The sequence below is a fragment of the Zonotrichia albicollis genome, chromosome 13, assembly GCF_047830755.1.
Source record: "Zonotrichia albicollis isolate bZonAlb1 chromosome 13, bZonAlb1.hap1, whole genome shotgun sequence".
NCBI classification, from domain to species: Eukaryota; Metazoa; Chordata; class Aves; order Passeriformes; family Passerellidae; genus Zonotrichia; species Zonotrichia albicollis.
In genome coordinates this window covers 7455292-7468542 of record NC_133831.1, presented here as the reverse complement: position 1 = coordinate 7468542, position 13251 = coordinate 7455292, and the positions used below count along the sequence as shown (strand labels likewise).

The 13251-nt window shown below is 62.2% G+C and overlaps 3 protein-coding genes across 8 annotated transcripts; 1 reads left to right on the top strand and 2 right to left on the bottom strand.

Annotated features, from left to right (window-relative positions):
* Positions 1-1151: 1151 nt before the first annotated feature.
* On the bottom strand, positions 1152-6893 carry LOC102064315 (fibulin-7). Of its 6 annotated transcripts, none has more exons than XM_026795701.2 (10): positions 6760-6880; positions 6558-6620; positions 4897-5098; positions 4330-4486; positions 3996-4166; positions 3701-3826; positions 3424-3546; positions 3189-3326; positions 2961-3099; positions 1152-1833 (listed from the first exon to the last, which is right to left on the bottom strand). In XM_026795701.2, the coding sequence occupies exons 3-10, from the start codon at positions 4966-4968 to the stop codon at positions 1473-1475; spliced, it is 1287 nt and encodes a 428-aa protein (XP_026651502.2). In that variant the 5' UTR covers positions 4969-5098; positions 6558-6620; positions 6760-6880; the 3' UTR covers positions 1152-1472. The 6 variants fall into 6 exon arrangements, with proteins under 6 accessions (XP_026651502.2, XP_074407007.1, XP_074407004.1 ...); XM_074550906.1 differs by having other exon boundaries at positions 4897-5027; XM_074550903.1 differs by having other exon boundaries at positions 6558-6603; positions 6760-6840.
* On the top strand, positions 6342-11174 carry LOC102064136 (C-type lectin domain family 18 member C). Its single transcript, XM_074550901.1, is given in 11 exon segments — positions 6342-6859; positions 7550-7641; positions 8217-8441; positions 8527-8624; positions 9052-9173; positions 9266-9373; positions 9528-9620; positions 9745-9851; positions 9991-10120; positions 10198-10464; positions 10606-11174. Coding segments are annotated over 11 exon segments (1380 nt in total). The 5' UTR covers positions 6342-6759; the 3' UTR covers positions 10644-11174.
* Positions 11175-11628: 454 nt separating this feature from the next.
* Positions 11629-13159, bottom strand: EXOSC6 (exosome component 6). The gene has a single exon (XM_005490738.4). The coding sequence runs from the start codon at positions 13133-13135 to the stop codon at positions 12296-12298; it is 840 nt and encodes a 279-aa protein (XP_005490795.2). The 5' UTR covers positions 13136-13159; the 3' UTR covers positions 11629-12295.
* Between the last annotated feature and the right edge of the window lie 92 nt (positions 13160-13251).

Below are 13251 nucleotides of genomic sequence, written 5' to 3'. Positions count from 1 at the left end.
TGGCTGGGATGCCTCATGTGCAGGGATAAATATTTACCCCGTAATTCCCTTCTTTTCATCCCAGCCCACCGTCGCAGTGGGCAGGGGCCAGCTGCAGGTTTGGGTGACGCAGAGCTCCTGGCCTGGCCTGGCCTGGCCCGGCACGGCACGACCCACTTGCCTGCTGGCCCTGGGGAGGCTTTTCAGCCTGCCCCGGCCCGGCCCAGCCCATCCCACCCCAGCCTGGCCCAGCCTGGCCCAGCCTGGCCCAACCCAGGCCCAGCCCAGCCCGGCCCAGCCCGGCCCAGCCTGCTCCTCTGCTGGCCCTGGGGAGGTTTTTCTGCCGGCCCCAGCTGAGCACAGCCCAGCCCTGGTGGCAATGCCGGCGGCGGGCACAAGGAGCCCTTTATGGCCGCTCATGTCCGCGCACAGCGGGTGCTTTGTGTGAGGGCTCCGGCCAGACCCAGGCTCAGAAGGGTTCTGTGTGCAGCCAGGGGTGGTGTGTCCTCAGCTCACTGTCCCCAAAGGCCCTTGTCACCTTTTGAACCCCTGGATGCTCTCCTTGTACAGGGTCTGGCTATGCTGGCAGTGACAGGGGTGCCCAAGGGGTGTGGGGTGTGCGCCCCACTTGTCACAGCCCACCCTCCTCCAGATGGGTGCAGGGGAACAGCTCCTGTGCTTGGGGAGGGGCAGGTTTGACCAGCCTGTGTCAGAGCTGCCGCAGAGGGAATCCTCCTGCACACAAGGAAGCACAGCTCCTGTCGCTATCCCCTGCTCACCAGGGCCAGGGAACCCTGCTGTGCTTTCCAGGCACTGCCAAGGCGGCTGAGGACAGTCTTGGCTGTGCAGGATGTTCAGGGCAGCGTGTTGGAAGTTGTGCCTGCCCATGGCAGTGGAATTGGCACAAGATGATCCCTTCCAACCCAAAGCATTCTGTGATTCTCTGCTCAGCCCATCTGTCATTTTTATGCTGGGGGACTCTTCACTGTGGCCCCAGGAACAGCGGTGCTGGGAGGGGCATGGACCCTGGATGGGCTTGGTAGCTCTATTGGTAGCTCACCCCAAGCTCTGTGAGGTGACCCTGCCATTAGCACAGCCACCAGCTGTCCCCAGGAGCCTTGCATCAGGAGGACAAAACATAGAGCAAGGAGCACACCCTTCCTACAGCCACATTTCTTTTATTAGAGATTACAAGATATAAGAAGCTGAATCTGTGTGCCAGGTGCTGTTAGCTCACTCTATCTTTCCCCTCTGCGTGCCACGTGGGCAGAGAGGAAGGGGGGCTGGCAGAGGCAGGTGCCCCCAGGCCAGTCCTTCCATTGGCAGTCAGGTTTTTCCTATAGAGACACAGTTTTTGCTGTGATGGCTATGAGAAAGCATTATGGCAGAGGGATATCTCCAATGGGACAAAAACTGGAACCACTGAGCTGAACCTGTTCCATTCCTCCCAAGGAGAGGCCCTGGCATGGCCCCACACCTGCCTCCCAAGGCAATCAAAACACATATGGGGACACAAAGGCTGTGACCTTGAAGATGTGCTTGCCCAGGAGGACCTTGTGGGAGAACTCGCTCATCTCCACCTCCACCTCCAGCGTGGCCAGCCCCGCCACGGGGCTGGTGAGCAGCAGCTCTCCTGTGTGCCGGTCCGAGCGCCGCACGGCGAAGACGCCGCGGCCGTGGCCGCCCGCAATGGCGAAGCGCAGGCTGTCCCCCAGCGAGCGCGTGGTGGACATCCTGAACAGGACACGGGGCACCGTGCGGTTGGCCTGCAGCGGCAGGTAGTGGAAGGAGATGGAGCTGGCAGCCAGCTGGCAGGCTCGGCTGTCCATGGGGCAGGGGTTCCGCTCGCACTGGCTGCCAGGAGAGAAGGGTGCCGCCACTCAGTGTTATGGTTTGGCTCTCGGCGTAGACACATTTGTCCTCACAGAGAAAAGCAAGGCAATCTTCCCAAGAAAATTCTGGGATTCACATTCTCTGAGCCTCAGAGAATGATCAAAACAATTCTTATCTCATTTGGTGTGCCTGTGTTTGTGCAAAAGTAGAATGCAGTATGGAGACTGTTTACCCAAAGTGATGGTGTTTTGTTTCCTTGGCCTATCAGGGCCAAGTATGTGTGTGTCAGGACTGTCGGCTGACAGCCACAAGATTCAGTGCAGTTAAGTGTTTAGCAGATTCAGTTTAGATGTAAAGTAATATAATGTAATGTAATAGAGAATAATATAGTATAGTGAAGTAATTAATTAGCCTTCTGATAAGATGGAGTCAGATGCATTATTCTCTCCCCTCGTCAGGGGAAAAAATACCCACTATACTCAGGATGCTGCCCTCATCCTTGCACACAAGCCCAGCCTGTGCCACAGGCAGCACCTCCAGCCCTGCTGTCACTCCTGTGGCAGAGCAACCCAAGAGAGCCACATCCAGGTGTGCCCATCATCGGATCTCTGCCTCATCCCTGTTTCTGCCAGGCAAATGCTGTGGCTTGCAGGGACTCAGCTCTAGGTGACACTCTGAGGGACTGGGGTGGTATCACAGTCCCAGCTGAAGGCCAGGGATGGAGCCAGATGTGCCTCCTGAAGAGGAATCTGTCAGGATCAGGGCTCCTCTATTTGGTGGCACAAAGCAGTTTAATCTCAAGAGTGGGATGGGTGGGACTGCTGGAAGGCAGCTGATGGCACCACATGTATGTGCAGCAGAAGAAAATCAGCATTATTCCCCCCAGGCTGTGGCTCTGAAAGGGGCCAGGATCCTGGATAAAGCCACCACATATTGGAGTGCTCCCACCTGCACCCCCAGCATCCCAAGACCATCAGAGAACATGCCAAGCACACCTGAGCACCCCATGTGGCAATTTCCCACCAGTGCTGGCTGCTACTCTCCCTGCTGCCCCTGGGTGACACAATACAGCCCCCAGCCCACAACAGGACCCATCACCCTGGGACAGGGCACGACACAGCCCAAGCCACGCACAGCAGGGTACTCACAAGGCAGAGGTCTTGACATAGCTGGTGTTGTGGCGCGGCGGGGGGCACTTGGGGCGCACACAGCGGTGGCCCCCGAAGGTGTTGATGCAGAGGTCGCCCTGGCTGCAGTTGTGCTGCTTCCCAGTGCACTCATTCACATCTGTGGTGGTGACACGGGGTGAGTGGGGCTGTCCCCACTGCATCTCTCTTCCCGTGGCAGGCTCCCTGCCCTGCACCCTGGCTTCTTACCCTCACAGGCATTGCGGTCAGCGTGGAGCAGATACCCGGGGGGGCAGAGGCAGCGGTAGGAGCCTGGGAGGTTGAGGCAGTCATGGAGGCAAATCTGCGTCTGGGGGCTGGACTGGTAGAGCTGGCATTCATCCACATCTAGGGTGCACAAAGTGGGGAATAGTCAGAGGTCCCATTGCCACCAAGCCTTGGTTCCCCATCCTCCATTATCTCATCATCATCATCCCGCTTTTACCTTGGCACACGCCACCAGGCTGCAGCTGGAAGCCGGTGTCACAGCTGCAGCGCCGAGAGCCCGAGCGGCCCTCGGCACAGCGGGGCTGGCGGCTGAAGGAGGTGTTGCTCAGGGTCACCCAGTCTGCAGGGGACAGCGGGTGTCATGCTGGGGCATGGGGAGATGGTGGGGGCAAGGTACCAGGGGGCTGCCAGGGAAGGGGTAGACAGGCACAGCATGGCCAGATACTGTCCCCATGAGAATCCCCATCCTCTGCAGCCCAAACCCAGGCACCTACAGGAGTAGATGGGGCTCTGGCAGCTGGGGCCTGACCAGCCTGGGGGGCAGAGGCACGTGTAGCTCTGGTTGCCATCCACACAGGTCCCGCTGTTGGCACAGGGGTTGCTGGAGCAGTCATCAATACCTGGGGAGAAGGAGCTCGTGAGCATCAGCTGGAGAGGTGCACCCTTGCCCAACCCCGGTGCCCATTGCCGCAGCCTCTGAGCAGAGCAACGGAACCCCACAGCTCAGGGTGACAGAGGAGCCCATTGGAAGGGCAGAGCCCATGGCACCCCAACCCCGCTCCACTTCACTTCTGCAGAAGGGCTGGGTGCCGCTCCACGTGCGGTTGTGCCGGCAGGCGCGCGTCTCTGAGCCCACCAGCCGGAATCCGGCGTCGCAGATGAAGTGAACCTCGTGGCCCACGTGCAGGCTCCGGCCCAGCATCCGTCCATTCAGGGGCACTGCCAGCTGTGGGCAGATCTCTGTGGACAGACAGACATGGGTGGGGATGGGCACTGCCAGCCTAGAGCCAACTCCAGCCTGACAGGGAGCTGGGGGTCGCTTGCCCACGCTGTTTGTGCAGGGCCAGGGTTCAGAGCTGGCCCCAAGGGGATGTCACCTGTAGTGGTGACCAGCCAGGATTACCATTGTGTTTGGTGGCTGCTCTCTGGAGGTGGCTCTGGAGGATGGAGAGCTGGTGCCGGAGCCCACGGATGCCCTGCAGGTGGGCGGCCTCCTGTGCCACCAGCAGTTTCTGCATCTGCCGCACCACGCTGAGTGCCTGCTGCCTGTTCAGGCACTCCTGGGGGATTATGGACACACACTTCAGTCTGCGTCAGCCTGGGAGGACTCTTCCAAGCAGGTAGCATCTTTGGGGTTGGTTTGGATGTCCTGCCCTGGACAGAGCCCCTTCCCATCCTGGCTGGGGTCTGACCCTGGCTCTGTGTCTGCTCCAGCCTCAGCCCCCACCTCCCGGTCCTGCCGTGGCACTTGGATGCTATGGAGAAGCTGCATGCGCTGTGTGCATTTAACACCATTTCACTGCTGCAGGGGAAAAGCCCCATGACCACCCCTTAGGCCCTGGCAGCTCCACAGGTGCTGTGGCTGTGCCGTACCCCCCTCCACGGTGCTGGGGTGTGAGAGGTGGGTGCTGAGCAGCCCAGAGAGGGAGGTCTGCTGGAGGGCTGGAGGAGAGGGAATGCAGGTCCTTACCTGGGAGCCGCTGAGGGGCAGCTGCAGGATGCCCAGGGCCAGCCAGGCTGGCAGTGGGATGAGGAGCATCATGCTGGGGCTGACAACAGGGGCAAGACGCTGGCAGTCCGTCTCTGCTCGCAGCCGCGCTCCTGCACTCGCAGGGATTTATCCGCAGCCTGTGCCCATGTGTTTGTTGGTTTTTCCCCTGCCTGAGGCCGAGCTGTAGGAAAGTTTCCCCTTGGCACTGGCTCTAGCCTCTCCCTTCCCTTCCCTTCCGTTCCTTTCCCTCTCTGCACATCAGAGGCTTTGGGGCCTTTCATGTCCCAGGCCAGCAGATATCGGGGCCAGGCGGTGGCTGTCACGCCACTCACGGTGGTACCGGCGGTGCCGGGCTCACCACAGGCCAGTCCTGCCGCTGGGGCTCCCCGGCACGCAGAGATGCAAGATGAGGCTAATCCCGTGCACCAGCTAAGCCTGGGAAAGTCTCCTGGGAGAAAAGACGACTTTGGGATCTGTGCGGGGGTTCCGCTCACTGGTGGGGCTACTGGGAAGGGGAGCCCGGGAATGCTGCGGACTCACTGGACTCGGCACAGCTTTGCTGGGGTGAGCTCAGCCCTGGCTGGAGTTCAGAGGGGAACCCCAGGTGCTGCTGCAGCCTGGAGCTGGGGTGCAGTTGGTGTTACAGTCCACATTAACCCATAAGGGTCAGGGTTAGGATTAGAGTCAGCATTAGGGCTGGGGATGAGGTTAGGATTAGGGTTAAGATTAGAGTTGGGGTTAGCATTAGGGTTAAGTTTGGGGCTAGCATTAATTTTAATGTTTTGATTAGCATTAAAGTAATTGTTAGGGCTGAAGTTAGTTTTTTTGTTAATGTTAGTGTTAGGATCCATGCCAAAGGCTCAGATCCATATTAGTAAGAAAGTTTGTATGAGAGCTGGGGTTGGGCTTAGTGCCAGGGTTCAGGCCTGGGTCAGGTTTAGACTCAGGCTGAGGGAACTGAAGCATTTACAGCTGGGTTTATGCTGACACCCAGCTCAGCCCTGACAGCTGGTGCGTAGGATGCTCCCAGTCCCTCCTGGCTGTGGCATTGCAGAATCCTGAGCAAGGATATCTGAAGCCCTCACCTCTGCCCTGTGCCAGGGGAGCACCTGCCATGGGTTCTGCAAAGCCCTGTGCTGGTGAAGAGTTCTCATGGTGCTGTTGAGCCCCCTGAGCAGCCTGGGCTGTGGGACCCGTGCTTGATCCAGGTGCCCATTGAGACACGGCCCCCTTGTGCCCAGCACCTCTCCCGCCGCCGGCCCCTGGCTCTCACATCCTCCCACCCTATAACCACGCTGCCCAGCTCTCCGGAGCGGGTATTTGGCTTCGTGCCTGCACGGTGTGTGTTACCTCCCCGGCATGTTTAATTCATAGGGCAGGAGGGAGGCTGGCAGCAGGGGCCCCCTTGCTGCCCCAGCCCCTTGGCTTCCAGTCTCCCAGTGTCCCAAAGTGGGTGCCGGTAGCGACCCCTGCTCCTGCTGCCTTCACAGCCCGACCCGGGCTGGGCAGAGGGGCCGGGGCAGAGCACGGAGGGCTGACCCCGCTGCGGGACATCCCGGCGGGGCTGCAGCCCGGGGCCCCGGGAGTTGTCTGCCACATTCGCTCCAGCGAGCAACTGTTTTGACAGAGCCATTACTCACCCGTCAAGCTTTTGTTCCCGCTGCCCAGCGGTGCCTGTCTGGAGTCCTGAATAGGATCAAATCCTGCAACCAGACGCACACACACGCACGCAGGAGCGCACGGCCGAGCTCGCCCCAGAGCCGGGGCTGCTGCGGGGCCGCTCGGCTCTCCCCAGCCCTCCCTCCGGAGATTGGGGTCTGCTCCCCACATCCCGGGACATACATGAAGCTCCTGGTCCTGCTGGTTTGCAGCCTCCTGGCGTGGAGGGTGGGTGAGACGAGATCGGATGCTCCAGAAAAATTGTCCCCGCTGGCTCCGGGAGGTAACTGGTGGAGGGGCTGCCCCTCCCGGCAGCAGGCTGGGAGGCAGCGGGTTTGGGGGATGAGTGTGCCCTGAGCACCGTCCCCTTGGGACAGTCCAGTGTGTGGGGCACTGAGTGGGTGATGGGCACACAGGGATGGCTGTGGGGGGCTTGGTGGGTGATAGAGGCTGGGGATGGAACGGGACTGGGAGGAGGGGCATGGACTTGGTGATGGGATGGAGTTGGGGGGCTCTGGGGCTGGTGTTGCAATGGAACCAGGGGGCTCTGGGGCTGGGAATGGGATGCAGCCTGCTATGGAATGGGGGTGGGGGTCCTGCAGCTGGTGATGGGGGCTAGTGATGGGTTTTGCCCAGTGGGGTCTGGATCCTGGCAGGACAGAGGTGGGGGGACAGAGGGGCACATTCCTGGCAGTCTCAGCCCACCCGTGCGAGACCGGGGCCCAGCGGGCTGCTCCCCCCCCCCCCATCCCCTTGCCCCTTTTGTGCTCCCAGCCCAAAAGCTCTTTCTTCTCTCCCCTCAAGTCTCCATGGAGACCCGGGTGCCTTCCCGGTATCCCCGGCTGCGGTCGGACCCTTCAGGGGGAATTCCCACGGCCCCCTGAAGGGTCCGGCCTCAGCCAGGGATACGGGGAGGGCACTTGTACCTCTCAGCCCCCTCGGTCCCTGCCCCATCCCCTGCTGTCCCCCCCAGCTCTCAGCACGAAGGAGACCTTCCTGGTGCTCTCACTGCACAACAAGTTGAGGAGCAAAGTGCAGCCCCCTGCTGCCAACATGCAGAAGCTGGTGAGCCCCCTTGCAGGTCCCGTGTCCCCCACCTTCGATATCACATCCACCTTCTTGGCCATGCCCAGGGAGGTGGGCAGCCCATGGGTGACACACAGTACTTTGCTAACACGCTAATGAAGCAGAAGAGCTGGCTGGTGTGGGGCCCCTGGGGAAGAGCATGTCACTGCCACATCCAGGGCACACTGAAAGCAGGGCTGATCCCTTGAGGTGCCTTTTGGTGTCCCCCATGTCCCTCTGATGCCTTCTAATCACCCAAGGACATAGCAGAGCTCTTTGGAGTCCTTTGTGGGGTCCCCCATCCCCCATGAAGGGCCTTGCTATTCCCCGACCACCTCACACCTGAACACACCAAAGGCTGGGCTGGTCCCTAGGGGTGTCTCCCATGTCCTGTGGTGGCCCTCAATGTCCCTCCATTACCCCCCAGCCACCCACACCAGGGGCAGGACAGGTCCCTTGCAGCATTGCCCATTGTCGAACCTCTGATGTCCCCCAGTCACCTCCCGGACTGACCATCTCGGTGATCCCCACGCCCCCTGGGGCTGTTCCCTGGGTGCCTCATGCTCATCCCGCAGGAGTGGAGCGAGGAGCTGGGGCGGCGGGCGGGGGCTCGGGCAGCCAGCTGCCTGCAGGGCCTCGCTCCGCCGCCAGCCCCGCAGCTGGGCTGGAGCGAGCTGCTGCTGCCGGCGGGCGCGGGCGGCTTCGGGGCCGTGCTGGAGCTCTGGTTCGCCGAGGGACAGCGCTATGACTACAGGACGGGGCGCTGCGCCGGCAACGCCACCTGCCGCCACTACACCCAGGTGGGCATGAGGGGTACGGGGGGCTGCTGGGGACCAGCACCCAGGGATGGGACCAGGGACCCCCGTGACAAACGCTCTCCCACAGCTGGTGTGGGCCACAGCGGGGCAGCTGGGCTGCGGCCGGCACCGCTGCCCCGGCCCCCACGGCCCCAGCGAGGCCTTCGTGTGCGCCTACTCACCGGGGTAAGGGCTGCGGTGGGGCCGGGGCGTGGTGGGTGTGGCTGTGGGTGTGGTGGGTGTGATCGAGGGGGCGGGGCTTAGCGGGGTGGGGGGGCCTCAACCAGGGCGGGGCATGAGCTGACCTACGGGATGTGCGGCAGGGGATGGGGAGCTTGTCCCGGTGGTGGGTGGGGTTGTGCACTGAAGTGGGTGGGGCTTGAAAATGCAAATAGGGCCGTGTTTTAGAAGAAGGAGGGTTTGGATGTTCTGGGCCGGGTTGTGTGCTGTGGATTGGACCGAGTGCTGGAAGTGGATGGGGCTGGGGAACGAAAGCAGGGCGGTGATTTAGGGATGGGTGTGGCTTTGCAAGGTGGGTGCGGGCTTGCCCCAGAAAGGGGTGTGGACTGCCCGGGTGGGTGGGGCATCTTCCTCCATCTGTCTGTGGGGCCAGGGGCAACTGGGAGGTGGCCGGGATGCCCATCCTGCCCTACAAGCAGGGACCCTGGTGCTCCCTCTGCACCGCTGGCCTCTCTGGCTGCTTCAAGTCCTGGGACCACAGCGGCGGGCTCTGCGGTGAGTCCCCCCGGTCAGCATGACCTCTGCATGACCCTGGTGGTGCTGCCTCCACCCCTCCTGATGCCCCAGTGTCACTCTGGTGTTCCCAGAGGTGCCCAGGAACCCTTGTCGCATGAGCTGCAGGAACAGCGGGCGCCTCGACATGAGCAGCTGCCAGTGCACCTGTCCTCCCGGCTACACGGGCAGGTACTGCCAAGGTGAGAGGGCACCATGCAGCCTTCGGAGCCTTGTGCGTGGCAGCGGGTGCAGGGTTGATGCAAGGCATACATGGGCACAGCCGGTGCAGTGTGGCAGCACAGGGGGCACGGCCAGCTGAGGCCCCTGGCAGCTGACGCAGTGCTGTGCCCACAGTGAGATGCAGTGGGCAGTGCCTCCACGGGAGGTTCAGGAAGGAGGAGTGCTCCTGCCTCTGCGACGTGGGATATGGAGGAGCTGAGTGTGGCAGTGAGTCTGTGCCCCCTGCACTGCTGTGATCCACAGGCAGGGCACCCCAAAGCGGGGCAAAGGGTCCTCTGTGGGCCCCTCTCTGCTGGCACAAGGACCCACCTGCTTCTGCCTGTGTCCCCAGCAAAGATCCATTTCCCCTTCCATGCCTGTGACGTGCGGATAGACAGCGACTGCTTCATGGTGTCCCCTGAAGCTGACACCTACTATGGAGCCAAAATTAAATGCCAGGTGAACTCCTGGGGTGCTCCGAGCATCTCTGGGCAGCTGAAAAGTGCCACCCATGGTTGCAGAGTCCCTGGACATCTCTCCTCTGCTTGGAGCAATGCTGGGCCATGCAGATGGGGCAGACTCACTCCCTTCCCCACAGGAGAAAGGAGCGATGCTGGCCCAGATAAGAAACCAGAAGGTTCAGGACATCCTGGCTTTCTACCTCAGCCGCTTGGAGATGGGCAACAGGGTGACAGACACTGACTTTGAGACTGGAAACTTCTGGATTGGTGAGAGACAGCAGTAGGCAGGGTGCAGAGTGCCTGGGGTGCTGGCAGCCATGCTAACCCACCTTCTGCTCCCCCAGGTCTCACCTACAAGACATCCAAGGCTTCCTTCCGCTGGGATGTGGGTGAGCCATCCTCGTTCACCAGCTTCGCTTTTGGGCAGCCGGACAACCAGGGGTAAGTGGATCTAGAGGACACCAAACTCTGCGTGGTGTCACTGCTGGCTGGCTTCAGCACCATCCTGGTGGGACACAGGTTTGGGAACTGTGTGGAGATGCAAGCGTCAGCTGCCTTCAACTGGAACGACCAGCGCTGCAAGACCCGAAACCGGTACATCTGCCAGTTTGGTGAGTGAGAGGCTGGGAGCCCTCCTGGGCCCTGGAGGTGCCAATCCCCTGCTCTGCTGTGTCTGTCCCTCGTTGCCAGCCCTGCCCAGACCTCTGTGTCTCCTGGGGTGGGAGGCACTGACTCTACACTTGCCATTGCAGCCCAGGAACACATCGCCCTGTGGCAGCGGGACCCCTGAGCTGGCAGCCCTGGGAACTGGCCAGCGCTGGCTGCTGTGCTGATCCTGGGGCTCAGGAGGAGCCTGGTGCTGTACAAAGCCCAGACCATGGCTCAGGAGGATCTCTGCACAGCTCACTGTGCAAGGAATCAGGGGCTCAGGGGACCCATGGCACTGGGACCTGGCAGGAAGGGGTGTGCTGTACCTTAGCATCCCTGACACAGCATCTTCTTCTGCCCCTCACCTTCCTCTGCCACCATCACTCTGCAACACCCTGGGCAGGAGACATCCCTTGCAACAGCCAGGTACAAAAGCATCCTCCTCCAAAAGTGGCAGCTGGGCTGTGTCTGGACTGTGGTCTCAGTGTTACAAGGGGCCAAGGGGGCTCTTTGGGGGTGCAGACCTTGGCGTAGCTCAGGGAGGACCAGGCTCAGCTCTGAGCCATTGTCCTGACCTGGCTGAGAATGCCCCAGCCTGGTGGGTTTTTCACCCTCACCTGGTCCTTCATCATCTGCCTGGTCATTAATAAAGACCCTCTCTCCTTTGGGAAGAGCAATTTGTCTCATTTTCCTCCCCTAAGCCAACCAGACTCTCCTTAGCCACAGTCTACATTCTGCCTGCACTGGATGGAAGCTCCAGTTTCATCTCTGGAGTGGGTTCTGGCGTTGCTGGAGCCAAGGCCAGCCTTGGCTGAACTCATCTTCAGCATGAGGGGTTGCCTTGGAGAGATGGTGTTAGCCAAGAGCTGCTTCTTCCAGCCCCAGGATGGCCCCAAGTCACAGCACCCCCTGTGCTGGGTGCAAGCCCACCATGGTGCAGCTTGGCAGACAACACCACCTGCTCCACTCCATCCCCAGGAATAATCAGATCCCAAGGAAGCACCCAGCTCCCCCTGAACTCCTCAAGGACAGTGGGAGCAGAGGGGGTGACCTTAATTGTAGAAGCACATCCTTCCAGCCCTGCCCATGGCTGGCAGAGGCCCCAGGAGGCCCATGCAGGCAGAAGATTTACCAGAAAAAAATACTATTTATTATTATGAAAAAACCAACAAAACACAACTCTGCCACCCTGAAGCACTGTCTGGGCAAGAAGTCCAAGGGATGTGCAGTCCATGCCATGGTGTGGTTCCTGCCTGTGTTGTTTGCACAGATGGATATGGTGAGGAGCTTGTAGTGAAGGTTTCGGCCTGGGTGGAGATGTGGGGGCCCAGAGTGCCAGCAATTGCTCGGAGGGAGGTCTCGGGCAGGCTCTGGCTGTTGAGGCAGCATGGAGATTGTTCTTGGGGGGCTTCAGCAGCGTGCAAGGGTTCTGTGGTGCCAGTTGAGAATGGTGTCCTGCAACACGAGGGCTTCTCAGGTGCACTCTGGGGTGCTCGGGCAGTGTGTGGGGGTGCAGATTCCCGGGTCCTTGGGCACAGTTCTTGGCTCTCCAGCAGTGCAAAGGTTGGCTCATCCAGTCTCCAGCGGCATCAGGCATGGATCAGGGGGTTCATCAGCAGTAAACAGTTAAACTTAATAAACTTTTAAGATTCTAAAAATAAACTTATTTTAATCCCCAACAGCGATGTGTGGATCAGGCAGGCTCCAGGGGTCCCCGGCAGCATTGAAAGCAGCTTGGGCGGCCTCTGGGAGATGCCTCATCCCCAGACTGGGGTACTCAGGTCTCACGGGCACTCAGGCACTGGTGGCGGCAGCGGCAGCGGCGGTGGCAGCGGCGGCGGCATCGCGGCGCTGTGCGGCCCGCAGCAGGCTCTGCCGCAGCACCGGGTACTGCCGGTGGCAGCCATCGAGGCCGAGCCGCAGGGCTTGCGCCCAGTCCTCGGGCGGGCCGCCCCGGCCGCCGCCCAGCACGGCCGACACCTGGTTGAGGGCGGGCAGCAGGGCCAGCGTGAGGCGGGCGGCGGCGCGGCGCTCCTCGGGCTCGGCGGGCTGCAGCATCCACGAGGCGGCGGGCGCGGGCGGCCGGCACAGCGCGCAGCCCACGGCCAGGTCGTACATCTCCACGCCCGCGTCCGCCAGCGCCAGGCCGGCCGCGCTGACGGCGGCGGCCAGCGCCGAGCCCCCGTCCTGCAGCAGCAGCGCGCTGACGGCCAGGCGGGCCCGCGGGTAGCGGCCCAGCCGCACCGCCGGCTCCAGCGCCTCCCGCAGCGCCGCCGCCGCCTCCCGCTCCGCCTCCCGCTCGGCCGCCGCGCCCGGCCGGCCCCGCGCCCCTCGCCCCGCGAACGGCGCCCGGCGGAACTCGCAGATCAGCCGGCCCGGCCCGGGCTCGGCCGCCTCCCGCGGGCCCCAAGCGGCGCACAGCACCTTGGTGCCGCTGCCCAGCTCCACGTAGGCCGAGCCCTGCGCTTGGCTCAGCAGCCCGGCCCGCGCGAACAGCGGCCGCAGGGCACACGGGTCCCGCGCCGCCGCCCCCGCGCCCTCCTCGTCCTCCTCATCCTCGGCCGCGGCCGCTGCCCACAGCGCCGGCGGCTGCGACTCCTCCGGGCCGCGCAGGCGGCGGTGATCCAGCGGCATGGTCGGCGGGACGCCGTGAGGGCGGCGGCGGGGCGGGCCCGAGCAGGAGGCGGGCACAAGCCGTGACTGGCAGCGGGAGCCCAGCCCACCCCATCCCGTCCCGCCTCCAGAGCCGG

What these genes read in the sequence shown, in the direction of transcription:
- EXOSC6 (XM_005490738.4), bottom strand. Translation starts at nt 13,135, where the DNA reads ATGCCGCTGGATCACCGCCGCCTGCGCGGCCCGGAGGAGTCGCAGCCG.
- LOC102064315 (XM_074550902.1), bottom strand. Translation starts at nt 4,968, where the DNA reads ATGATGCTCCTCATCCCACTGCCAGCCTGGCTGGCCCTGGGCATCCTG. An exon ending in CCAGAGCCCCATCTACTCCT is followed by an intron (nt 3,547 to 3,700) that starts GTAGGTGCCTGG and finishes TGTCCCCTGCAG; the next exon opens with ACTGGGTGACCCTGAGCAAC. An exon ending in TGACCGCAATGCCTGTGAGG is followed by an intron (nt 3,100 to 3,188) that starts GTAAGAAGCCAG and finishes TCACCACCACAG; the next exon opens with ATGTGAATGAGTGCACTGGG.